At 55.6% G+C, this 27,155-nt stretch overlaps 1 protein-coding gene across 1 annotated transcript; it reads right to left on the bottom strand.

Annotated features, from left to right (window-relative positions):
* Positions 1–572: 572 nt before the first annotated feature.
* Positions 573–25,563, bottom strand: TKT (transketolase). The gene is made up of 14 exons (XM_038566169.1): positions 25,356–25,563; positions 15,859–15,976; positions 14,918–15,031; positions 14,025–14,122; positions 10,575–10,766; positions 8,247–8,365; positions 6,601–6,794; positions 5,687–5,851; positions 4,125–4,281; positions 3,854–3,984; positions 3,107–3,190; positions 2,915–3,008; positions 1,519–1,641; positions 573–858 (listed from the first exon to the last, which is right to left on the bottom strand). Exons 1-14 carry the CDS (start codon positions 25,460–25,462, stop codon positions 683–685), a joined length of 1,872 nt encoding a protein of 623 aa, XP_038422097.1. The 5' UTR covers positions 25,463–25,563; the 3' UTR covers positions 573–682.
* Positions 25,564–27,155: the final 1,592 nt, after the last annotated feature.

Genomic DNA, 27,155 nt, shown 5'->3' with positions numbered 1-27,155 from the left:
ATCACGCCCTGGGCTGAAGGCGGCACTAAAGCACTGAGCCACCCGGGCTGCCCGGAACATGCATTTTAACAAATTGAAGGTAGGCAGTTCTGCACTTGGGGTTGAGAACTTCTGGTTTGTGGTGCTGCCGCTCTGATGCCAACCTAAGGGAGGGTCACCTTCCCAAGGGTGGGGACTGCCGTTTCCCTGCTTCTCTGAGGTGAAGGGGGCATGGGGAGGAGCTGGGGAGGAGCCTGGGGAGCATGGAGAGGAGGAAATACATTTCCCTACCCAAGGAGACCTCTGCCCACAGGGCCGTGGGGTCGTAAGGAAGGTGAGGTGGCCCTCCGGACAGTCAGGCTGCTCCCTAGCCTCCCTGGGGCCAGCGGGGGAGGGTGAGGTGAGACTGGGTTTCAGCCTCTGGGCTGGAAGGCAGGCTGCAGTACGACGTCACCTGGCGGCTCGAGGGCAGCAGTTCCGGTGGTTAAGGGCAGATGTGGGCCCAGGGGAGGTGACTGCACAAGACCCGATGTCTTCTCTCTGCCTCTACCAGCACTGGCTGCATTCATGTCAAATAAACACTTGAGGGCCGATTCGTTTTTCTTAAAACATATATTTTATCACTCCATTCCGTACATCTTTGAGCACCTTTGCCAGAATTTCAGGAATGTGTAGAACCCCTACCTCACATCCCCTACCCTCCCTAGGCCTTGGCGACAAGGTCCCTCACAGCTTGTGCGATGGCGTCCCTGTCAATGCCAAACATCTTCAGCAGCTCAGCTGGCTTCCCGCTTCTTGGTACCTCACCAACTGCAAGGCGGGAGACGGTGATGCCAGGCTCACCCACCAAGGCAGAGGACACTGCCTCACCTATGCCACCTGGTAAAGGAAAGGGGGGGGGGGGGGAGTCAGGCGATGTGGTCTCAGGGTGGGCGATGGGGGAGGGCCTGCTCCTCGGCCCTTTGCCTATCCCAGCACTTCCCTTCCCCGAGGACGACAGAGCCAGCACGTACACCACCCTCCCTCAGGCCGGCAGCCGGAGCAGACACAATCCACCCATCACCACCGTGTTTCTTCCTCAGCCCAAATGTGGTCTCTGAATCACGTTTAACACCATCCTCTGGGCAGCTGCCCCAGATGAATGAGCATCTGTCCTTGACCCCAGTCTACGCCCATCTCTCCCTGGTGGAAAGCCTGCCCTGGAGGAGGGGTGCTGTGTGCTTGTGGAGGGCTGCCTGGCGAAGGACCCGGGAAGACAGAAATTCTGTGCTGCTGTCCCAGCTTGATTCCTCACAACAGGCTCAATGCCCAACTCTATCAGGGACGTAGGCCACCCTTCCTCCTCTCAAGCAAAGTCAGGATCCTCCTGTGTGCCCTGGGTGGGAGGGGCTCCAAGGAGCCATCCTAGCAGCCAAGCCTGCCGGGTCCCCGGCCACGCCTGCGGCCAACAGGAGGCTGAGTCCCGGCTGCCACCCTGGGGCGGGATGAAGGAGGGACATCCAGCCCTCTGCGGCCCTTCCCTGACCCAGGGCCTGTTACCTTCATAGTAATGGTCCTCCACGGTGACGATCCTGCCCTTGGTCGCACGGGCGCTTTCGAGAATGAGATTTCTGTCCAGGGGCTTGATGGTGAAGGGGTCCAACACACGAATGTTGATCTTCTCTGTGAGGGGAGAAAACCCAGGGGCGTGGCCGAGGGGAATGCACGGGGTGCTGTGGGTGTGCCCTTTGAAGGGTGAGGGTCGCTCGTGGGGTCCTAACAGTTTTCGCCTAGGCCTGTCCCTGTTCTGGGGAGACCATCTGTCCCTCTGTTCCTATCATCTCGTGTCTGCCACCTCCCCAGTGGCTTCCCCCCTTCTCTGCTTATCTGTGGCACTCACGTCCTCTGGCATCCTCCACCCCCTTAGATGCGTCTGGTCTCAGGGAAGAGAAGCACCTCTTTCTCTTTCCTCACATCCGGGGCCAGAGACCCTCAGCCTGGGGACCACCAAAAAACACTGAGTGGCGGGGCCGGGGCCCGCACGGCTTTGCTTCATCCTCCCAGATGCCTTTGAAGACACAGGGGAAGCCGGAGGACAGTTCCAAGCGTCTGATGTGAGGCTGCGCCAGGGCTTAAGAGGGGAGGGGACAGGAGCCGCGGCTGCAGGCACAGGCGCCAGGTCATGCGAGGACCCAGCAGAACCGTCAAGCCCTCCCCCCGCTTCTCTCCAGCTCCCCGGAGCTCCGTACACGCCGTTCCTTCTGCCCGGGGACTCTCTGCTTATCAGTTCCTCCTCCCACCTGAGGTCACTTTCCTAAGGACACCCCCATGTGCCTGCTTCCTGCTCAGCACGGCTACGCTGTCTCCCCGACTGTCAGCAGCTAACATCTGTGAACCTGTAATGATGATCATGATAATGCCAGGTCACACTTATTAAATTCTCAGGACAGTCCCACCGGGAGGGACAGTGACAGTACCTCCATTTTATGGATGGGGAGACGGAGGCATGGTAATGCTGAGTAACTTGACCAGTGCCCTACTAAGTGGTGATTCAGGCCTATCAGCAGGCTCTACAACCCGTGACCTGACCACCGTGCTAGGGCACCTCAACTCCAGGGCCGGGGGGCAGGACCTAAGGCCACTGCAGCCCCGGCACTTAGCATCATGCCCACCACACAGTCTTAAGGGCTCAAAGGATGGTTTTTATGGGTTGCCTGAATGGCTCAGTCAGTTAAGTGTCTGACTCTTGATCTCAGAGTCCTGAGTTCAAGCCCTGTGTTGGGCTCCATGGAGCCTACTTAAAAAAAAAAAAAAAAAAAAAAAAAAGTGGCTTTCATTACTATCATTTAATTGGATGAAATTCCTTCTCACCCCCAAGACCTCATATGCCATCAGCAGCTGATCTAAGACTTGCTGGGGAAAAAAAAAAAAAAGACTTGCTGGGATCCCTCCTTACCTTTCTTCAGCAGTTCAGCAGCAGCCAAGGCCTCATGTAGGGTCACTCCGGCCCCAATCACAGTCACCTGGTCATCCTTGCTCTTCAGGACCACCTGGAGATGACACCGGAGCCAATGAGGTTCAGAGACTGGTGGCCTGGGGTGGGTGGGCCCTGGCTTTGGGGTCTCACTGGGGCATGAGAGGCACTGACCTTGGCTTGTTTGATTTGGAAATCCTCATTGTTGTTATAGATGATGGCGTTTTCTGGGCGGCTGGTCCGGATGAAGCAGATGCCCTAGAATGAAACAGCATGACAAAGGATGACAGGATGTGGCATGCATGGGCAACCTTGGGGAGCGGATTCTTTGTAGAAGGGCCACTACTCCTTACCCACAAACTTCCACCCCACTGTCCCCACAGCCCACCCCTCCCCAGCAGGAAAAGGGACTGTCTTGTCCTCTCTGGCGTGCACCTCTCCAGACACTTTCTGGGGTGAGAGCAGCCCAGCGGCTTTGCCAGCCCCAAGCCTCACATGGAAAACAGCTGTTCTTCCATGAAGGCTGGTCTCTAAGTGGGGCTGCTCCCCGCAGAGTGCGTCTGGCAGAGGAAGGGGACCCACAGGACCCTCTGGTCTACGGCAATGGGGCTCTTGGTCCAGACCACGTTACTCAGCACATTCTTGGTCTCGGAGAGCCCAACTTGGGGAGGAGACAGGGGTCAACAGCCAGATAGGCAGGGGCTGCCAGGATTCTCAGTGGGGAGAGTACAGTGACCGGTCCGCAGTGTCTGCCACCCAGCAGAAAGGGCAATAGGTGTTTTGTTTTTCCTGGTCTCACTTCCACAAGCTACAAACACCAGTGGCGTGGTCAGGAGACACCACTGTGGGGCAGTAAAGAACCAGCTCTGCACTGGCATGCTGACCTCCCACCCCCACGTCGCAAACAGCCATGTGACCAACCTTTGTATTGGCTGCTAATTCCACCGCCTTCTCTGTTGACACCCCGTCACTTGGGTAAAAGATCGTAGCAGTGGGGATGGACCGAAACATGGCCAGATCTTCCAGAGCCATCTGAGACGGCCCATCTTCCCCTGGGGTGTGGGAGAGAATAGATAGAGCAGAAGTGAGCCCCCCACCTATGGAAAGGAATCCTGCCCCCACTCCCCACAACCTCCTGGTCCAGAAATCCAGAGAAGTACAGGTGCAAGTGTCCTGGCCCCATTCAACTCACCAATGGACACACCACAGTGGGAGCCACAGAAGTTGATGTTGCTCTCGGAGATGGCCGCCATGCGAATCTGATCAAAGGCCCGTGTGAAGAAGGCACCAAAAGCGCTGCAGAAGGGCACCGTCCTGTTGCGTGTGGCACAGCCCACTGCGACACTGACCTGGGGGACAGCGATAGTGTCAGCCCTGAAGAAGAGCGAGAGGGCAGCCAGGGAGTCCAGAAGCTCACACCTCTCTTGACAGTTGGAGGATCCAGTCATCCTAGTGACCGGATTCTCCTCTTCCCATGTAAGAGATTCTTACGTACCCATGGATTCCACAGCTTTTCTGAATATTGAACTCACTGGACTTGAAATAACCACTTCAAAAATTCTCTTAAAATTATCTTCCTAGGCAAGGGGCACCTGGGTGGTTCAGCTGGTTAAGTGTCTGCTTTCAGCTCAGGTCACAATCTTGGGGTTGTAGGATCGAGCCCCAAGCTGGGCTCCTTGGTTGGTGGGGAGCCTGCTTCTCCCTTGCCTCTGCTTGTGCTCTCACTCACTCTCTCTTCCAAGTAAATAAAAAAATAAAAAAATAAAAAATAAAATCTTCGGGACCCCTGGGTGGCTCAGCAGCTGAGTGCCTGCCTTCAGCTCAGGGCGTAATCTCAATCCCAGGATCGAGTCCTGCATCGGGCTCCCTGCATGGACCCTGCTTCTTCCTCTGTGTCTCTGCCTCTCTCTGTGTCTCTCACGAATAAATAAATCTTGAACCTGTCACCCGATGTGAGCCCTCGTGCTCCAGCACCTGGGGCCTCCCCAGCCCGTATACCGTGCCAGTTTATTGTTTTTTATTTTTATTTTTTTAATATTTTTTATTTATTTATGATAGTCATACAGAGAGAGAGAGAGAGGCAGAGACACAGGCAGAGGGAGAAGCAGGCTCCATGCACCGGGAGCCCGACGTGGGATTCGATCCCGGGTCTCCAGGATCGCGCCCTGGGCCAAGGGCAGGCGCCAAACCGCTGCGCCACCCAGGGATCCCCCGTGCCAGTTTAGTCTGGATCCTCTAGCTGGCAAGCCTAGAAGCCCCAGAGAGACAGCTTCAAGTTCATCTGGAGAAAGAACTTTGGATAAGGTAGAACCAGTGACCTTCAGACGAAGCTCCCCACTGTTAGGTGCCCGCAGGCCAGGCTGGGCTCCTTGGCGAGAGGACCATGGCTGCTAGGCCCCTCATGTTCTCCTTGGGACTCCGCTTGCCCTACCGCCTAGAAGGCCGGTTTCCCCAAGAGACAGCCATTCCACCACACACGGCCTACAGACAGCCTTTCCTATGTGCACCTGCAGCCCATTTAGCGCTCCTGTCTGTACGCATCCAGTACATTTGCACCTGCACAGCTCACATACATTCGTCTCCCTCGCCACTGCAGTTACTGGAGGCCAAAGCTGGCTCCTAGCTGCTCCTGTGGTCTCCCTGGGCTGGCCTCCAGCAGACACCTGGCATTGCCAACACAGCTGCCCAAAGGAGCAAGAGGACCTCAGCCCTGTGTCTGGCACTGGCACCCACCTGCCCACCCCTGGCACCCACCATGTTCTGCTCAGCAATGTAGCACTCAATGAAGCGGTCTGGGTGCTCCTTTCTGAAGATCTCTGAGAAGGTGGAATTCTTGGTGTCCCCATCCAGGGCGATGATGCGATCATGGGCGCGGCCCAGCTTGGCCAGGGCCTGTCCGTAGGCCTTGCGGGTGGCTATCTGTGGGGAGGAGAGCAAGCGGGCTCTGAGCACTGGGGTGGGCATGGGGCCTGAAGCCTGGCTCAGCCCCTGGAGGCCACAGCTTTTAGGGAGGAAAAGGGGCAGAAAAAGGAAGCTCAACAACACACAGTCCTGTGGAAATTTAACTTCTATAAGGTTACCAATGAGAACTTCTACACTCAATGTCTCCAAAGTCCCTGCAGCCCGTTGGTCCCAGCCCATCTGTGAGCCATCTGAGGGGCAGAGGGTGTTCTAGCACCCCCAATTTCCCTACCCCTGTGACAGAGGTCTGTGAACTTACCCCACTCTGCACAGGAACACAGAGGACCTGGGAGTCAGGAAGCCCAGTGTGGGTTCACATGGGGAAGGGCCTAGAGCAGGACAGGGCCTAGGCTCTGCTAGACCAGACACGGGGGAGTCTTGAGCTCAGACCTAGGGACTCAGGCTGAAGGGCCAGAGATGGGGGGACTCAGGTGCATGGGCTTTGATCCCAGGGCTGCCAGTAGCTTGCTGTGTGACTGTGGGTAAGTCTCTGGACCTCTCTGAGCCTCTGCAGGTAAGTAATTTCAGAGTTGGTTGTCCTCATGGAGATGGCAGGATCAACACCTCAGGATTCCTCCTCACCCTGAACTAATCTCCCCTATCTCCCTTTCCCAGCCCCCCAGAGACACATCTCAGCCCCAGTCTCAGGGAACCAGAGAATCATAGCCACCCCAGCCAGACCTGAAAAGCAAAGGCCAACTCTGTACCTTGTCCCCAACTTTATAGCTGGGTGGGCTTGGCATGCGGATGTTGGTAATGTTCACAGAAGGGGCATCCTCTTGTGGGGGAGTCACGAGGATCTTCTTTTGGCTCTGGATCTGGTTGTATATTTCCTGGACAATCTGATCAGCCATGTTTTTGGGGAGGGGCTTCCCATGCCAACCATCCTTATCCTCGATCCCTGTGGGTATGACGGGGGAGGGCAGAGGGCCCAGTAAGACCATAGCTCCTGAGGAGCAGGAAGCTGCTCTGTGGGGCTGAGTCTCCAACAGGTGAGGGCAGGCCAGGAGGCCCCCCTGAAGGGAAAAACACAGGGCAGGAATGATGTGAGGCAGAGCTCCATGCTGGATGCCACAGGGGTTGGGAAAGGAGGGTCATGGTGACCAGGAGTCCACATGCCTGGCACCTACTGAATAGCTGCCAGTTCTCCAGGAGCTAGCTGACAAGCAAGTGGGGAGGGAAGCATGCATGGGCCTCTGCACCACCTCCCCAGCTGCAGGGAAGGATCTGCTCAGCAATTCTGTTCAGTTTGTTGAATGGGTTCTGGCCATTAGAGGGGAGGCTGAGGCCCAGAGCAGGCTGAGAATTATCTAGGTCACCCAATGCACTGGTGTGCAGCAGAATGGCACCCAGGTGCATCCCTCACCATGCTGACTTGCTATGCGGGGACCAAGAGTCCCCTCCTCCTAGGTCACCTAAACCCAGGGACTGACTTCTCTGACACAGCATCCAGTCTCCCTCTAGGCCCCCAGAAACCCCCAAAACCTCTGAGGTTTCCAGATCCCACTTGGCGCTAACACCTGAGGGATCCGAGCCAGGCAGCAGCATTGAGGTGGTGTCAATACCCCAAAGTCCTCTCCTCAATGTCCACCCCCTCCCTGAAGGCCCCAGAGCCATGCACCTTCCCCCACACACCAGTGCTTCTCTTCATTTGCCTTAAGTCCACACGGGCAGGTGGGTAACCAGGGCATGTGGCACAGAGAAGCTGGCCCATGGTCTGTAGTCAGGCCCCATGTCCCCGGGCAAGTTCTCAACCACTTCTAGCCACGTTTTCCCATGTCTAACAGGGGCTAGGGCTGCCTCAGCCCCAGGGGTTTGGAGCCCAAGGGGCCTGAATGTCAGGGAGCAGCTTACACCTGCAGGGCCTCAGGCCCAGTCAGGAACCACCTTCTAGACCCTGCCATGCTCTCTGCCAGAGAACCCTGGAAGCACTTCACCACTGTGTGCAGGGTATCCTCTTGAGGGAGAACCCAGTTTTCCCAGGTTCTCTGGACTCTGCAGCAGAGGACGCTGTGCAGAGGACACCAAGGGTATGGGGGACCGGTCCTTTCTCCTGACCCGCAGGTTCTCCCGAAGGCCCCCCCATCCCCCCACCTGACCCAGTCTCCAATCCTGGCTCAGCCATGCTGATCACTGAGTTCCCTCACAGAGCATGGTGTCTCCTGCGTCTCCTTTCCCGGCCCACTGCACCTGGTTTAAGGTAGCAAAGGCCTGATGCTTCCCCAGACACAAGACTGCAGAAACATGTCCCCCGATGGAAACCCACACTGTCTCAGTTGGCCATGGGGACCAAGCGCAGGGGTGGGGTGGGGTGGGGTGGGGTGGGGTGGGGTGGGGTGTGATGCAGACAGACCTGGGATCCCCCGCCCCTTGAAGGTCTTGGCGATGATGGCCGTTGGCTGGTGCTTGGCCTGGCCGAAGGCCTTGCACAGCTCTTCCACGCTGTGTCCGTCCACGATGACGGCGTGCCAGCTGCGGACAGAGGCAACAGTGAGCGTCAGGGGCCCCTGGGGAAAGGCTGCCCTCGCTCTGCTGCACGGCTGCCGTCTGGGAAAGGCTAAAGAGTTTGTTTCCACCTTTGGTTTTATTTTCTCTTGTCTTTATCCTTTTTTTTTTTTTTTTTTAAAGAAAGATTTTAGGGATCCCTGGGTGGCGCAGCGGTTTGGTGCTTGCCTTTGGCCCGGGGCACGATCCTGGAGACCCGGGATCGAATCCCACGTCGGGCTCCCTGCATGGAGTCTGCCTCTCTCTCTCTGTGTGTCTCTCATGAATAAATAAATAAAATCTTTTAAAAAATAAAATAAAATAAAAAATAAAGACTTTATTTATTTATTCATGAGAGACACAGAGGGAAAAGCAGGCTCCATGCAGGAAGCCTGATGTGGGACTCAATCCCAGGACTCTAGGATCATGCCCTGGGCCAAAGGCAGCGGCTCAACCGTTGAGCCACCCAGTTGTCCCTGTCTTTATCCTTTTTACGTTATTTTACTTCTTCTGAATTGCCCCCAAACAGTTTTTCTTCCTCTTTCTTCAGTAATTCAAAGCTTGGTTTATTTATTTTCTCTTTTGTGCCTGATGTACTGGTTTCCTGAAATCTACTTATTTCCCGAGAGCTGCACTGGGGACAATGCCCTGGGTCTGCATTCTATCTGCTGTTTGATTCTTCAAAATGTTTTGGCCCAATTTTTTTTTTTTTAAAGATCTTATTTATTCGTGAGAGACATAGAGAGAGAGAGAGACAGAGACACAGGCAGAGGGAGAAGCAGGCTCCATGCAGGCAGCCCGATATGGGGACTTGATCCCGGGACTCCAGGATCACACCCTGGACTGAAGGCAGGTGCTAAACCACTAAGCCACCCAGGAATCCCATTGGCCCAATTTTTGTTTAAGGAACACCACTGGTCACTCCACAGATGCTGGCTGTGGTATTGGAAATATTTATCAAATAAGCCAGGATGCCTGGGTGGCTCAGTTGGCTAAGTGTCTGCTTTCGGCTTCAGGTCATGATCCCAGGACCCTGCATGGAGCCTGCTTCTCCCTCCCCCTCTGTCCCCTCCACCACTTGCACTCTCTCACTCTCTCTCTCTCTCTCTCTCTCTCTTGCTGGCTCAATCAATCAATAAGACACAGACGAGTCAAGCTGCCAAACAGAATTCGGAAGCAGCCTCGGCAAGCAAATCTTTCTCTTTAAGTCAGCCTTTTCTGGGACTCTTGTCAAATTAATGGTAATACAGTAAGAGCTAACATGTCCTGAGCGCCCAACTCTGTGCAGGCACCGGGCCAAGCACAACACACGTGAACCCCCTGAAGCCTCAGCACAAGCCCTGGGGCCAGGCCCTGAGACAGACGCTGTAGATGGAATAACCTGCCCAACGTCACGTGACAAGGACGTCAGGATGCAGGTTATAGATCCAGGGACACTGCCAGGGTTATGCGCCAAGTCCCCAGCCAGTGAAGCTTAAGGAGGCTCTTGGGACACTTGGTGGCCTAGTTTTCTCCTCTGACAGTTTGCTCTCTCTCTCTTAGGTCAGACATCAGAAATACCAAACCATGGCTGCTGTGTAACCAGGGACTGCAAGCCCACCTTGGCCTTCTCTAGGCTGACTCATCTACAAAGGGTGGGCCTGGAGGCCTGTCATCCAGTCTCCTCAGCTGAGGCTGAGTGTGAGGGCCCTGGGGTTGCTGCCCCAGTTGCAGCTCGGCTTTTATTTGGGGGTAGGAGAAGGACACTGAGGGGAGGGCCCCTCTGGCTAACACCCACCCAGATGACCTCCCTGCTTGGTAACATGTGACCGCAAAACCAATGCTCAAACCCCTCAAGAGCTACATGTCCCTTAGCCTCACCAAGCAGGCCCCGCTCACACTGCGCCACTCATCCCACCTCAGCTAAGAACAAAATGAGGATGTGCGCAGTCACATTACATGGAGGCTCTGACAACTATCATGTCCCACCACCTCACCAGTAAAGGAATTCACTAGCACTGGGCCTCAGCCCACAGCTCCAGGCTGGCAGCCTGGGTTGCCACTTTAAGGGTGAAATTATGAGCTAAACGCTGCAGAACAGACACTTTTTTTTGATGAGGCTTGGCCTCTGGCTGACTCTGACCCCCAAACCTGAAAAGATTCCAGCTTAGATGGCTCCTACGCTGGGAGGGTGCTCGGGCCACAGCCCCAAACTTACCCGAAGGACTCACAACGCTTCTGGTAGACATCCACCTGGTGTTGCAGTGGGGTGGGGTCGCTCTGGCCCAGGCGGTTGATGTCAAGAATGGCAATCAGGTTGTCCAGTTTGTAGATGCTGGCAAACGCCATGGCCTCCCACACGGAGCCCTCCGACAGCTCCCCATCTCCCATCATGCAGTAGACGCGGTAGCTGTGAAAAGAAGGTGGGTCAGAGGCTAGCCCCTCTCACCCAGGGCACCGTGCTCCCTGCCTGTCCCTCCCAGAGAGCCTGTCCGCCTGGGGAACGGAGCAGCAGCTGCACGTGACATGCAGCACATGCAGTCAGGTCCCTACTGTCCAGCCTGGGTCCACATCCAGGGTTCTGCCTATAAGATCCAGAGAACAGAGGTTATTAGGGCACAAGGAAAATGAGCAAGCATTGGGGGTGACAAGTGACTACTATCGGTGGGGAGACAGGGCTTGAGCCATTGGCATGGGGTGGGTCTACTTCACTCCACTCACGTAGGAACTGGGAGTGCTAGGGAGCCCTGGGGACCTAATCCTGGGAACAGGCTGGGGAGGCCAAGGTGTGCCACCAGGAGCAGCCCAGGGTAAGTTGCCAGGTGAGAGAAGGGTATTAACGGGGACATGCAGGACCGGGCTCATGGTGGGGACAGTGCCTATAAGATGGGCTCTCCCCAAGGTTCTTCCAAGACTGATTCTCACTCCAAGATTCATGCTAGGCCCAGCCCTTTCTCTACCCTTGGGGTCAACAAGGCAACCATGATGGCTTCAAAGGCAGTGTGACCTGGTAAAAATAAGACGGAGTCTGGGGCAAGTTACTGGTCAACAGAGCCTCCTCTGAATCATAGGGAGGGTAGAGCCCAGGAGAGTGAGGCTAGAGGTGGGGGAGACCAGTTCAGGGACCCTGATCCCCACCCCAGAGATATGGGTGGCAGGGGGGTGGGAACGGGGGTGGCTGAGGAGCAGTGGCCACGGGTATTAGACACAATGACCCCATCATCCATGGGCCACTGCGTGGCACCCAGGGGTCCTCTGTGCTGAGCAGCCCTGGCCTTGAATTAAGTACAGTTGTTACTTCCAAATCACAGACAAGAAAACAGGCTCAAACGCCAAGGGGCTTGTCTAAAGGCCACACGGCAGGGGGAGAGCTGAGTGGGGGATCAAACACTGGTCTGAGCACCTAAGCCCACACTGTCCACTCCTTGCTGTCTAGGAACACACACAGATGGAGCAGAGGCAAGATCCTCCCCTTTCCGGGCCATGTCCAGCTGTGTGGCCCCAGGGAGTGAGGCTCGTGCCTGGACAGCCTCAGAGGGGACACAGCTGTCCTGCCGCTGCGGCAGGCAACAGCCCTGGAGCTGGCCGCAGCCGAACTATTCCAGCTTCAGGGCCTCTGGCTTCCATGCCTAAGGCCGGGGAGCTGGGGAAGAGGCGGGCGGCCAACGGCAGCGTCATCAGCATGACTCAGCGCTTCTGTGAGCTGCCAGGTCAGGGACGGGGGCTCCTGCATCCTCCCTCTGTCAGGTGCCTTCCGCCACAGGTTCCTGGGCGAAGAGCTGGGTCTCGGGACCCACACTCGTAGGGGCCTATCGGACGCGGTGTCCTGTCCCCAGGCTGGTCTCCTCTCTCCTCGGCAGGCTGCGGGGGGAGCCCAGAGATGCTGCAGAGGGTTGCATCTGGCTCATGGGGCCAGGAGAGGGACAGCAGCTCCCAGAATTAAGTAACCTAATGGCGCCAAGGTCAGAGAGACTGCAGGGTATCTGATTTGCCTGGGAAGAGATTCCAGGAAAGCACTACAGCTGCCTTCCCAACCCCACACCCTCTTCTGTGGAAGTCAGACCGGGGCCAAGGGTGGAGCACAGCCTCTGGGTTCAGCCAGGAGGGCGTGCGACCCCGAGGAGACGCTGGGGTCTGCAGAAGCTCTGTACTAAAGCTGCTGGATTTGGAGCGGGGGCTGCAGATGCCCAGTCGTGAGCTTCCCTGAAGAGAAGGGACCCCAACATGTGCCCCAGAGGCGTCTGAAAAGCACCTCAACTGTCCCACAACAACAGGACGCCTCATGGGCTACAGCATACCCATAAAACAGAAAAAGCATTATGCAAACGTTAAAACTAGCTCTTGACAGTTAAGGGAGAAAACACACAATGTTTAGATTTTTCTATTTCTCTAAAGAACAGAATACAAGGTGTAAGTTTCTTCTCACAATAACATGGATGAAATAGGATATGTTAAGTGAGATTCAAATGGGAGGCAGCTGAGAACAGGAAAACCTTCATTTCTTTTTAATGCGTTTCCGTATTTTTCACACAGAGCTGGTATTCGGTAATTCAAACAAAATTATTTAAAAGAGAAATGAAAGAGAGCCAACTTGACCTATGTTCCCTGGCTGATGGATGGGAGAGACGTGACTGGAGGCCAGAGCGACTCTATCGGGCCCCTACCTCGGGGAGCAGGGTAAGTCCCTGCACGCCCCTGCCTCCGCCTCGCTGCAAGGTACAGTCCAAGGGCCTGAGCCTTAGCCAACCCTGGCTGCTGGGAACCCAGCTAAACTTCTCCCTACACTGGCTTGTTCCATTATGTTAGGGTCAGGAAATGACCCTTCACAGGGAATTATTTCAAGCATCTGTAGGGAATAATTAACTCACATCTCTGGTTCTGTGCCAAATAAAATACTCTTAAACATACATCCCATTCTTTGTGCCTTTCTTCACTTCATGGTGAATCACTTCTGGTGTAGCTGAGCTTGGTCCCCAGAGGGTCTGGAAAGCCTTAAAACCTCAGCTCCCCTCCTGGAGAGGGGTCTCAGGACTCCCCTCCTCTGCACACAGTAGGTGCTCACTGCAGTGCAGCATCCCTCTCTTCAGGCGGCCCACAGTCATGACCCCAAATCTGGCCACAGCACGCAGCCCTGTGGCTGAGATCTGCCACAAGGGGGTTCTCTTCCAAACTGCCCCGTGCTGCAGCAGCAAACCTCTCTGATCAGGCTACCTGCCCCCTCCCTGTAAGTCCATCTCCCTAGTGTCTGTCCCTTCTCTGGCTGACAGGTGGTGCTCAGGGATGCCCAGAACCCTGCAGAACACATCATCTCCTTCCCTGAGATAAAGGTAGGTGGCTCGAGCCTGGGCATGTGAGTGTTTCGTCAGACAATGGGAACATAGCCTTCTGAGATTTTAGGGTCCAGACACTGATCCTGAGGACACCACAGGAACTCACCAGCCCAATGACTCCAGGTGCACACCTAGGTGTCACTAGGAAGGGACACTGAGTATGTCCCTCTGCTCCTATGAGCCTACTTCCTCATCTGAAAATGGTGCCTGTCACAGTCTCACATGCGGATTACTTAGCTTCTATCCCATACCGCAAGAGGAGGTACCCAGGGGCAATGATTAAGGCGTAGCCACCTTCCAAAACTCCCGAGCGTAGGGTTGGGGAGTGGAAGTCTTACCTGGCTTTGTCAAAGTATTTGCCTGTGTAGGCCATCCCGCAAGCGGCCCCAAGGCCCTGGCCCAGGGAGCCAGTGGCCACATCAGTGAAAGCTTGTTTCTGTCGTAGGAGAGAGCCACAGTTACTCACAGCGCGCGCGGGGGGCGGGGGGGAGGGGGGGACACACGGGACACACGACACAGCAGCATTTCCCAATGACCCTCCCAGGTCCCCAGCCTCAGGGGCCCCACTGATCCAGGTGCTGGGTGTGCACAAAGGCGCAGCACCAGGGCAGCCTCCACCCAGGGTGTGAGTTCTCACTCTCCAGTAACGGTAACTGTGGGTGTGGTACAAACCCCAGTAATACTCACAAGGGAGCCGTGTGACCTCAGGCTCCCGCATGGCCCACCTCACACCCATCCATGACAAGACTGATGAAACATCTGGCTCTACTGGGTGCCCAGATGGGGAGTGAGTTTTCATGGAAACCTACAAACTCCAAACACTTGCAGGGGCCAGCACTGGGGAGTAAGGTGGGACCCTTCTTTGGGGTGTCACCACATCTTGCTGTGACTCCAACTCACTTCATGGTGAACCTCTTCTCCCAAGCTGTGTGGACGAGGCCAAGGTGGTCCTGGGGGGGGCAGGGAGCCTGGGTGTGTGGGGCCTGGGGAGAGGTCTTCTCTGCAGCTGACCCCTGGGCTGGGGCCTTAAAAGGTCTTGTCCTTAAGCACCAGCTTGGGGTGAAGAGTGTGCCCTGGAAACACTCACTTCCTCCCCCGCTTTCGACACCTCAGGCTCTCAGTGGGCACCCCACCTCCCCTTCCCACATGCCTTGAAAAACAGGAAGTAGAGACAGAAGCCTGTGCTGCTTCTGGCAGGGGCGGGGGCGGGGGTGGGGGTGGGAGTGCTTACCGGGACGGGGTGCCCGTCCAAGTCAGAGGTGATCTTCCTCAGGTTCAGCAGCTCCTCCTCGGTCAGGAAGCCGGCCTCAGCCCAGACGGCGTACAGGATAGGAGCCGCGTGGCCCTGTCCAGGGGATGAGTGATGGAGGGGGCATCAGCTGGGAGGCCGATGCTTGGGGGCTTTTCCCGCCACACAGAAAGTGGGGCCTAGTTGAGGTGGCGAGTGAAGGCCACAGCCCTCTTCCATCCTTCTCCAGCCAGAGATCCCACAGACAAGGCCGAACAAGCCCTGGGACAGGTGCAGGGGGAGCACAGCTGTGAGGCCAGCCGATGCCAAAATCCCAGCAGGCAGCTGGCCGCCCTAATCCCTGGTTTCTGGCATGTGAGCAGACTTGGACAGACTTCTAAGCTCTCACGCCTGCCCTGGAAGCCCAGAGGCCACAGGGTCAGGCCTGGCTACAGGTGGATTTCAGGGGTCCGTGGCATGGTTTGTGGCTGTGATTCTCATGCTTGAGTGGTGGGACTGGTGCCTCATCCCAGACCCTGCTGCAGTGCACCGCCACTCCTCAGGGAGCAAGCACGGGCCCTGGGGCGCCGGCAGAGAAAGACACGTGCACCAGGCCACAAAGCTGTATCCCAGCGCTGGACTTGAGTCCAGCCTAGTGACTCGAAACAGGGCATAACCCCAAGCAGATCATTTTCACTGTCCTCAACTAGTTCAGTTGTTTAGGTCTCAACCTGGCTTAAGTATATCAGCTGGGTCAGCCCAGAGTAAGACGCCAAGGGCTGGGCTGGGCCGGCAGTCAGGGAGTGTGGGTAGAAAGGGTGGGTGGGGGCCGGGCTTACTAGGGGCAGGTCCCCTCGGAGATCACTCGCTGCCAGCACCTTCTCACCGTTCCAGAGCCCATGTGACACCTGGCCCAGGTGGAGGGTGGCACGCTGGGCTCCTACCTTGGAGAGCACAAAGCGGTCGTTGTGTGGGTTCCGAGGGTCCTGGGGCTTGTAGCGCATGGTGTGGAAAAAGAGGACAGCCATGATCTCCGCGGCACTGCAGCATGACGTGGGGTGGCTGTGGGCCAGGAGAGAGACACACGCATCATGGCCCTGAGCCTCTGAGCTACAGGGCTCACCCCAGGCCCCGGGGGTACATGTGCCAAGGAGTCACAGGCCTAGCTAATCAGAGAGCCACATGCTCCTGCTCCTGGGAGGGCTGCATGGGGTCTTAAGGATGCCACTATTGGTGGCATGGGGTCACACCCTCCTTGGGCCCAACAGCCCAGGCCCCGAGAGACACAGCAACTGAAAAACTCTGGGGCTTGACTAGAGTAAGAAAGAAGGTGTACCCAGGAGATTGGGCCTCAAGGCAGCGCTGAGGCTGGAGGGTAGAGCCTAGTTCTTACCTCACAGCTTCTAGAAGCAGCTAGAAGGACTCAGCAGCTGGGGAGGAGCGACCCCTCTATGTCTGACCTCACCCACTTGTGAGGGGCACCCCGCCTTCCCAGGCCCCCAGAGGTGCTGGTTCTCTTAGGCCATGGGCAGGAAGGAAGAGAGAAGGCTCACGGAGTGACCACAAAGCTCCCAGCAGCCTCAGTACATAGGGCTGGCAGTTGGGTAAGTTGGGTAAGTGGGGCCTTGGGCTCCCCTAGGCATCACTGGGTTACTTGGCCATTTTTCAACTAGCATGGGAAAGGCTGGTGTAGCTATTAGGAACCAAGCTTTTGTGCAGAATTTAAAAGGCAAAACATATTATCTCATCTTCCACAAAGGCTCCTGATCATGAAAAAATGAAAACCCTTTCTGCCTGTGACAAGGGCTGAGGGGCGGCTGCTGACAAAAGCAAGAAGCTGCCTTTCCAGCCCTGGAGTGGTGGTGGTGGTGGTTGGTGGCACTCAAGGGCTTTCCCCTTTCTTTAGCTTTTTGCTCTGCGAAACGCAGTTCTTCACAAGTAACAATTTACACAAATAACAGAAAGCACAAGGGTTACACCTTAGCTGAGACTTGTTGGGGTCTCTTAGGACCCTCATGATGAACCCAGTCCAGGGGCCAGGACATGCTGGAATTCCTGGCTGGCCCCAACATCCCCCTGGTCCACAGTTCCGTGAACATGTCAGCCTCAGGGCACATGCCTCCCAGCCACCCGCTCCATGCAGCTTAGCGCAGCCCTCTGAGCTGCTCGGAGATCCGACACAGAAACATGCCCAATGCCAAACCCAAGGGCACATGCAACACCTAGAGTTCACGCACTCCTCCCTCCTCCCCTGCCAGTTGGCTCCCCGTACTGGGTTAAGGGGTGAGTCACTCCCAGCACAGACACATTAGTAGAGAAACCCAGAACTGTCCATGCTGGTTTAGTACCACATTCCCAGCACACAATCATCTTATACTTAGCCATCTCTATGAACTCCTGGTCATGGGGAAAAAGACACTAAGCCTGAAAGAGGGAGGTGAGGAGACATAAATAGGAAACCTTGCTCTGCTGGGCAGGGACCCCCCTCCCTCATCTCTAATGCTGAACTTAGCTGGAGGACATCCCAGTCAACACCAATCCGGTTGACCTCCTGCCCCCCCAACCTCCCAGGGCACCCGGTCTCTGAGGATCCCGTTTCAGGAGTTATGACACCATGCTGAGAAGCTGGGGAAGGGGGTGGATGGAGATTGGGCCAGGCCACTCAGTGGACAAGGCAGGCAGCCAGGGCAGGAGCTCCACCTGCCCGGCCTGCCTGCTAATCCCAGGGTGACATTCCCCCATGGAAGCATCAGGGATAAGTGGTGTGGCACAAGCCCTTTCTGCATGTGGTGGAAGCATGCCCAGGCCTGGGCAGGACAGATATGATGGGAGGGAGAAGGTCAGCCATGAAGAGACATCAGAAGTTGAAGAGCGCCCCTTCTCGGCCAGGTCCGTGAGGGGTGCACCTACAACGTCATTCCCTCCAAAGCCTGCATCCTGGCCTCACTGCTGGCCCTGTCCTCACACCCACAGAGTAAAGACATACAGAACAAGTGCTTCACCTCCCTGAGGCTCAGCTCCTCCATCTGTAAATATGGGGGCGCTGGGAGGCCAAGTAAGATAATGCTTCTGAAGCGCCAGGTCACCACTGGCCACCACCATCTGCCAGAAGACCAGATGCCAAACTCCTCAGTGCTTCCAACTTCTCATGGGCCGGTGGGGACCAGATGCCCTGCAGACCAAGGGGCAAGCAGCAGGGAAGAAACTAGCCAAGGACTGAGACATAGCTCTGTAAACTGTGGAGTGCTGAGCACACAGGAGATGGTTACTTGTAAGCTCAGCCTACTACAGGAACGTCAGGGCTGAAAGTGTATGGAGACTGTGGCTTCAGAGCTTGAGATTTCCCTGCAACCCTGGCCTGTCTGGGGGGCGTGGGGGACATCTGTGGGTGGAGGCCCCACCTCCGTTGTTGTGACACATCCATGGATGTGGGGAGGTGGGGCTGCCATGGAGGCTTTAGGGTACTTTATGTCTTACTCTTTGTGACACACAGGGACTACAAGTTTGTCCAAAACCTTCACTGGCCCAAACAGTCCACTTCCAGTCCCAATTCGCTCATCTATGAAGGGGGCACTAATTGCTTAGAGCAAGGCGTAAGTGTCTCAAAGGTCCCACCACGCAGAGGACACATTCTTCCAGGTGTTCCCCGTCTCCTCCCCTTAGCACACATTTTACCTGCTCACCAGTTTCTGTGCAGGAAAAGTAGAGAGAAGGCCCCTCACCCCTCTGGCGAAGCTGCTCTGTTAGCAAGACATACAGCTGCTAGCCCCCACAAAGTGACCCCTCTCCTACCATATTCAAGTTGGGCCTGCATCGCAAGGACACACAAGGCTTCTCAGCAGATGAACAAACCGGAGAGGCCAAGCACCTAGAACAGCTTCATTGGGGCAAACCTCAGTGTGTAAAAGTATAAACAGAAATAACCTGCTGTGAAAAAGAAAGAAGTACCCAACAAAGAAAGTAAAAATCAGAAGAGTTGAAAACCCACAGCTAAGAAACAAAGGTTAGAAAAATGGGAGTAAGCTCAGACAGTAGAAAGATAATAAATAACAGAAATTCATGGGGGCACTTGGGGTGGCTCAATCAGTTAAGCATCTGCCTTCAGCTTGGGTCATGATCCACGAGTCCTGGGATCGAGCCCCATGTCAAGCTCTCTGCTCAGCCGGGAAACTGCTCTTCTCTCTCTCTCTCTCCGTCACTCCCCACTGCTTATTCTCTCTCTCTCTCTCTCTCAAATAAATAAATAAATAAATAAATAAATAAAATCTTAAAAAAGGAAAGAATAGAAATGCATGAAATAGGAGACAAATATACAAAAAAAAAGTCAAGGCTAAGAATTAGCTCTTAAAAAAAAAAAAAAAAAAAGAATATAGGAGTACAAATTTAGTAAACTTCTGATGAGGTGGAATCCAGAAAAAGAGAACAGCAAGTACCAGAAAAGGAAGAAGAGGCCTAATAGAGAATACAATACTGCAAACCACATGATGCAAATAAATTTCAAAACAGAAAAATGTCTAGGGAAAAAAAAATTTACTAAAACTGACTCAAGAAGAAATAGAAAGCCCACACAATCTTTTAACTGTTACAAAGAAACTAATCAGCAGATGCATATTCCCTAAGGCCCAGCGACTCAACTACCAGACATGCTCCCCCAGCAAAATGTGCACCTGCGTCCCTTCATGTGCACTCCAGGAAACTCAGAGGCTGTCCTTGCATTGTTTGTGGTGGCCACACCTGGAGGCCGCCCACGCACATCAGTGGAATAGGTTAATCACACTATGTCTGTATAACGGAATACTATGCAGCACAGGGACAATGAGTGAACTATACACATCCAACACCAACATTACCTCACTAATATACCAGGTAAGCAAAATGCACTGCAAAGGATCTGTAGACCAGAGAAGACCATCCTATTTATGGAGATATAAAAATGTTATAAAACAATAAGAAAAACAAAGAAATGAAAATGTAAAATTCAGAGTGCAGCTCTTTCTGGAGGAGTGACACCCAGGAGTTTTAAAGCACTGTAATGTTCTTGTTCTTAAGCCTGGCAGTAGACACATAGAGGTGTATTATCTACAACATATGTGCATTTTTTATGCTCTTTTTTTAGGTATATATTTACTTAAACAGAAATACTCAGGAGGGAATCCCAGGATGCAGGGTGGAAATGAACCCTGGAAGCAGTCCTTGTTCTTTCTCTTCCCAGAACTGCCCTAGTTGCCTCCTGCCTGGAAAGACTCTGACTCCAGACCTCAGAGTGTTTCTTCCACTGTTTACCCCCATGCCACGTCCTCTGAGAAGCCCTCCCCTGCCACACTATCTATAAATACCTCTACTTCCCCTCATTTTACACTTATCACCACTGGACATTACAGTGCTTATTTACTGCCTGTTTATCCTACTGCAACACAAGCTCCACGAACAGAGGGACTCTGACCCTTTTCATTGTTGTATTCTCGGGCCTGAACAGCACCTGGCACAAACTGCACAGATGAACAAATGATGTATCTTGGCTCTGAGATTCAAGGGATGTGACCTCTCTGAACCTCAGTAAACACGGAGATACTAATAGAACCTCACCGAATGAGGTAGTACATGTGCAAAGAGCTTGGCACAGTGTACAGAAAAATGGCAGTTATTCAGTATTTACACTTAATGTATCAGAGATTAAGCCTAACTTCCTCCTCATTTTGAGGATGGAACGACTAAGGCCCACAGAAGGGAAGTGACTTGCCCAAGGTTGCAAAGCCTACCATCAGAAAAGCAAGGACAAAACCAAAGTGCTAAGAGAAACTGATGAGCAGATAAAATGAGGTATATCCACACAATGGAATATTCAGGAGTAAAAATAATCAAGTACTGCCACATGCTACCATATGCGAGACCTTCCAAACATTATGCTAAGTGAAAAAAGACAGACTCCAAAGATCTCATTCTGTAGGATTCCACTGATATGAAATGTCCAGAAAAATTAGATTTACAGAAAGTAGATTAGTGGTTGCCTGGGAGCTGGGAATGAGTGCAAATGAGCACGAGGGACTTTGAGGAGTGATGAAGTGTCCTAAAAATTGGATGAGGTAGGGCAGCCCCGGTGGCGCAGCGATTTGGGGCCACCTGCAGCCTGGGGTGTGATCCTGGAGACCCGGGATCGAGTCCCACATTGGGCTCCCTGCATGGAGCCCGCTTCTCCCTCTCGCTCAGTCTGTGTCTCTGCCTCTCTCTCTGTGTCTATGAATAAATAAATAAAATCTCTAAAAAAAAAAAAAAAATTGGATGAGGTAAATTCACTAAAACTTACTGTAAATCACTGTTAATTTACCAAGTTTATGGGGCACCTGGGTGGCTCAGTCAGTTAAGTGTCAGCCTTCAGCTCAGGTCATGATCTCAGGGTCCTGGGATTGAGTGGGGCTCCCTGCTCAGCAGGGTGTCTGCTTCTCCCTCTGCCTCTGCCCCTCCCCCAGCTTGTGCTCAGTCTCTCTTTCTCTCAAATAAATAAATAAAATATTTTTAAAAAATTAACAAAGTTTACTAAACCCACTGAACCGTACTCATAAAATGTTCTGATTTGCATATTATACCTCAACAGAGCTGTTGCAGATTTGTTTATCAAAGGTGGGGAGCACCCAGCATAGGAAGTTCTCAAATGTCCACATTCCCCTGTCCAGCTGTGCAGCCCTCAGAGATTCATTCAAGCTCCAATTGCAACTTCTGGGCAAGAAGCTCCAACAGTGCAGGCTCCAGTTGGCCAGACCCACCTGCTGCTGGACTTCTTGGCCCCTACAAGCACCGGCACCACCACCCCCAACTCTGAACAGACTGCCTCACCCTTCAGGATGAGAGCACAGAGACTGCCTAAGGACCCACCTCTGGGCAGGTCCCAATCCTCAGAGTGCTCCGGGCACACAGATAGCTGTGGTCTGTGGCAACAAGAAAGTTCCGGGTTTTGTGGGTCCAGACTCTAGTGACCACAGGCCTGCCTAAAGAAGCAAAGTCCAGGGATCAGCACCTATGACAGGGGCCGTGATACAGTCAGGGCTGATGAGAAACCATGAAAACATCTCAGCTAGACCCTAAGCAGTTTCCCAGTTTCAAGAAACACTGACCACCAGCCCTGCTGAGTTCAGAGGTCACTCAGGCAAAGAACTGAGTCACTCTAGGACAGCCTCATGTTTTCACACCGAGTTGGGCAACGCAGCTGGGGTAATCTCAACGAGCTGTACTCTTGCCTCAGTCAGCACCAGGCTGGGGTGGAAAGCAGCCCCAAAGGAGGAGGAAGCCCTGGCAGCAGGTTTCCGCCCAGAGACAGGGCCTAGAAGAGGCCAAAGATTCAAAGGAGCCTGGGCCATGAAGGGGCCCTCTGAGCACTCAGCCAAAGAGTCCCCGAATACTAGAGCTACGGAGCAGGACTGTACTTCCAGCCACTTCAAAGTCACACGGACCTCCAGGATGTGAAGCCCATGACTGCAGGTGGCAGGACCCCAGAGCCTGCACATCCCACTCCCCCCAGTCCCACTGGGGAGTGATTCACTGTGAAAACCACTCATCTATGGACCTCTCCTTTAAAGACCGGGAAACTTCCCAAGAAGGGCCTTTCTGACAAGGGCACAGCTGCTCAGAAAAGAGCTGGAGTGAGGTGCCTACCAGCCAGAGACATTACACCCCCAGGACTCCCCCCAACACTGTGGCCAGAGCCCTAGGGACTCACTAAAGGCACAACCCCCACCCCATCCAGGCCTAATTCTGAAGGTGTCCTCAGATATCACGTAGAGCTGTTTGGATACGGCCAGAGCCAAGCCCTGGTCAATGAGACCACAAAATCTTCACCACCAGCCTCAGCAGCCAGGCCACTTCTGACAAGGCCACCGTTTCCTCAGCACATAGAGGGACAGGATACCGGAGAAGTTCGGGCCATTGTCGCTGCTGTCTCCACAAAGAGCTCTCTGTGAGGGCTTTGTCCCTCGGCTGCCCTGACACAGAGGCCAGTGTCCTCACCCCCAGGGCCCACGGAGCTCCACTGACAACGTAGGGTCAGGCACAGGAATGGGAAAGCCACCAAGATACCAAGGTGTCAGATCCCCAGAGAAGGGGCATCCCAAAGGGATGGTTACTTTAGCTGTGGCTGCTGCCCACACTGGGCCCGGGCCTCAAGGTGGACATTTGGGGACCAGAGCACTGCCCTGACCCCAAGTCCTCCCGGACCATCTTCTGTGCACACCCAGCTCAGCACACACCCTCAAACATCCCTCTTGTGACACGAGTTGCATAGCAGCATTACTTCCTTCTGAAAAAGAAGTTTTCTCTAAGTCTCTTCTGTGTCTTCACAGGCTAGCAAACACACAAAAATCAGTCTTCCATGCTTTCTTTTGGCAAGTTGATACTTTGTGAGCTCAGTTGAGTTCCCCCAAAAGTCATTACAATGTAAACCAGGGTGTAACAGCCTACATACTGTATTTTTTTCCTGTGGGTTTTCAATTATCTAACAAAGTGTCAGGACACCCACCCGACAGACAATTGGGAGGCTCCCCACGGCTGTGATGTTATGTCATTTCTCTCCAAGTGCCTCCAGACTGGCTAACGTCTGCCATCGCTATCCCTGGTCATCCCCTTCCCAGCTTCTGTTTTCCAGCCTGGCCCTGGCCGCCAGCCCCAGAAGTCTTCCAATCAACACGAGCCCCTTGCTCGGCAGTGCTGAACAACCAGCCACCAATGACCAGCTTGGGCAACTTACTGAACACCCCAGCCTCAGACAATGCAATAGCATGTCCCTTAAGCGGTTATTCTCAAAAGGCACACGACAATATTAGCAATAAAGGATGCTCCGTGTTGTGCCAGGGATGCCTATTTGGGTGCTCGGTGACCCTGTAATTGCCTGCAGCCCTGCAAGATGCTCAGATATGTTAACACTACCTACATGGGTAACTGCAGTCTCTCCAGCTGGATCCCCTAAGAGCCTGGGGCTAGACAGCTCTAGTACACAGGAGAGGGGTGCTGAGAGTAAGCCAAATCCCTGCCGAGGCAAGGGACACCACACAGAATGGGTAAGTCTGACACAGAACAGAGATAATGGATCCAAAGCATGCATGGGAGTGGGGTGGGAGAGAAGCCACCTGCCAAGAAAGGTCTAATCTCTTCTGAGAAATGGGTGTCTTGAAGGCACAAAAGGGGAGTACTCATCCTGAAAGTCAAAAGAGATTTACTCCTTAATAACATATCCTGTATGACACTGGCCAGAAGCTAGAATTTTGTCATTGTTCTAAGCACACAGCTCGGTTGGAAAGATTCCTGGAAATCGCCCCCTACCCAACCCTCTAAAGCACTTCATCAATCCGGCACAGTGCTGTCTCCCAAGCCTCAGGCCAGGCCCCTAGGGAGGGGCTGGAATCCTTGCAACCGCCAGTGAATGGGGGCTACAGTTGTCCCCATTTTACAGAGTGGGAACCAGCCTCTGAAGCAACTCGCCCGCCTGCCCTCCCAGCTACCTCGGCGAAGGCCTCCAGCTGCTCGGGGCTGTTACTGCCACAGGCCCCGCTACCTTCAGAGGAGGCTCCCTGGACCAGCAGCAGCCGTTCTGCACCTTCGGAGCCGGAAAGGCGGGCGGGAAAGAATGTAGGGGGATGGGCCTCCCGCCCCTGCCTTGGGGAAAGTGCAGCTGGCGGCGGGCCCGGGCCAGGCCTCGGCCCCCGGTCCTCCGAGCCTTCCAAGTCCGCCCTCCCGCTGCTCCCGCCTCCTGCAGGTCACATCTTAGCCCTCCCCTGCGCGCGCCGCGTGCCTGCCTTCTGCAGGCACATGGCCACCTTCCTGCCCGCGCCCCCATCCCGCCCTCTCAGCCAGGCTGCAGGCTCGGACCCCAACCCCGGGCGGGGGCGCGGGGGGCAGGGACGTGAACGCGGAGCGGCGGGAGGGGAGGGGCCGTGGGCGGCGCGGCGGGAGGGCCGGCCGCCCAGCCTCCTGCAAAACGAGGCATTAAAACGGGCGCGCTCGGGCCGGGCGGCGTGCGCTCCCACGCGGCTCTCCCGGCGACGCCTCGGCAAGGGACTCCGACCCGGGGCCTGGGTCTCCGCATCCGCAGGTGGGAGGCGGGCAGCGGCGCCCGCACAGGGGGTGCCCCCGGCCCGGGGTTCCCGAGCCCCGTCCGCGCCGCCGAGCAGCAGGGGAGCCCGCGCCCGGCGAGGGGCGGGGGGGCGGGGCGGCCCGAGGCCCGAGGCCCGAGGCCCGAGGCGCGGCGGACGGAAGCCCGGCCGAGAGCGCGCGCCGCCGCGGAAGGCGCCTCCGGCCCGGGCCGAGCCGAGCGAGCGCGCGTCCCCGCCACCGGCCCGCGCCCCGCGCCCCGCGCCCCGCGCCCCTCCCTCGGGCGGTGCTGGCGCACCCGCAGCGGCCGCGGCCTCCGGAACGGCGCCCTCCCGCCCTCCCGCCCGCGCCCGCGCCCCGCGCTCACCCCGAGCCGGCCGCCGTGGTGGCCTGGATGGAGCTGATGCGCAGGCGGTTGGCCGTGTCCTTCAGGGCCTGCAGCTTCTGCTGGTCAGGCTTATGGTAGCCCTCCATGGCGCGGCCGGCGGCGGGGGGATGCGGAGGACCGGGACCAGGACGCGGACACGCACGGGCGGCGGCTGCGGCGGGACTGGCGGGGGCCGAGGCTCGGCGCCGCGCGGGGGCGCGTTAAGACTCCCCGGGCCCGCCCCCAGGGGCGGGGCGCCGGCATCACCCCAGGCCTCCGAGCGGCCGCGGCCCGCCTGGCCCCGCCCCCGCCTGGCCCCGCCCCCAGCCCGGCCCGGCCCCGCCCCTCCCGGGCCCCGCCCCCGGCCGCCGCGCAGCCCCGGCACCAGCCTTCCGCCGCGGTTCCGGGAAGCCCAGGCCGCCGCTGCCCCGGGCCGCCTGGGGACGCCGCCCGAGTGCATCCACCTGCCTAACCTCCCCCTCCCCCCTGCCGTCCCCCCGCATTTGCTCCTGAAGCAGAGCGCCCTGCTGGAACTCGCCACACACACAAGCGACAATCACAATAGTCGCTCCAGGTTCTAGGCTCGGCTCGGAGTTTGCCGGACTCGCACCTTCACTGGCTGTGGAAGGCTCTGACTCCTTCCTCCACACAGCCCTGGGTGGAATTGAGAGGGGGAAAGCCTCACTGGTAACCCATTTGACAGAGGAGCAAATTGAGACCTGCAAGATCAATCAAGATCACAGTGCTGGGGAAGGCGGGTCTCTGCCCTAGCAAGCCCCAGGCCCGGGAGAGCAAGCCCAGGGCTTGAGGGGCCTGAGAGAGGCATGGGGATTATGAGAATGAGGATCACGGTAGTAGTAATGATAAGACCAGCTGATGTTAACTGAGAAATTACAAGTGATAGGCCTTTCACAAATTATTAGGGCCTCGTGACACCGCAGACCCTTAGGGAGATTATTGGTTTGGATCCAAGTCTATAGGGACAGGTGAACCCACCTCTGCTGTTACCAGATCCCCTGAACCCCAAGGGAATGGGGCTCCCCAGAGTGCCGATACACCCACACCCCATAAGGTTGATATCTTTTAGGCTGGATGTCTTACACAGGAAGCTCCATTTTCCAGAGAGATAAAGACAGGCCCCTCAAATTGGTGGCTGGGCAGGGGCCTGCAGCAGAACTGTCTCATGCTGAGCCCCTGAGAGAGCCGAGGGAGGTTCCAGTGGACAGGCTCTGCCTGTGTCCCCTCTGTAGCTTTTGCACAGTCCACATTCAGAGCTCTGGGTCATGTGGGACAATGGACAGAATGTGAGTGAATTCCCCACCCCTCCACCTCCAGATGTTCCTTGGCTTCTCCTCCACTGGTCTGGCTTCCAGATGCCTGGTCATACCCCGAGTCACATCCTACAGCACTTAGCTCCTGCTGGCCCAGCTTGCAAAGGTCCACCCACTCAAGGCTGGTCCCATAGCTGGTGAGGGCTGCAGGATCAGCCTGGGTGCAGTATCCCCAGGGTGCACCATGGTCAGAGGCCTGGCAGGGGCCACCTTAGCCCTCAGGCTGCTCGCAGTTTGTTAAAACACACAACTTTGAAACCATTTGAGAGCTCTGTGTCTTCCAATTCAATCTTCCTTAGAGCATTGGTTTCCTATCCCAGATCTCAATTGCCAATTGAGGACTATTTCTTGCCAATCTGCACCCATCCTGGTGTCTGATGGTGATGGGAGACTCAAAGTGGCTCTGGAGACCCAATAGTGATGGAGGCCCCCACCCCACCCCCACCGGGGCAGCTTCTTCTTGTCCCAG

Source organism: Canis lupus, chromosome 20, assembly GCF_011100685.1.
Source record: "Canis lupus familiaris isolate Mischka breed German Shepherd chromosome 20, alternate assembly UU_Cfam_GSD_1.0, whole genome shotgun sequence".
In the NCBI taxonomy this organism is placed as follows: Eukaryota; Metazoa; Chordata; class Mammalia; order Carnivora; family Canidae; genus Canis; species Canis lupus.
This window is presented reverse-complemented; position numbering and strand designations above follow the sequence as displayed.

Coding starts and splice junctions, on each gene's coding strand:
- TKT (XM_038566169.1), bottom strand. CDS start 25,462: ATGGAGGGCTACCATAAGCCTGACCAGCAGAAGCTGCAGGCCCTGAAG. Junction 15,032..15,858: donor ACCGCTTTGTGCTCTCCAAG/GTAGGAGCCCAG, acceptor TCCCCTGGACAG/GGCCACGCGGCTCCTATCCT. Junction 14,123..14,917: donor TGGACGGGCACCCCGTCCCG/GTAAGCACTCCC, acceptor CTCCTACGACAG/AAACAAGCTTTCACTGATGT.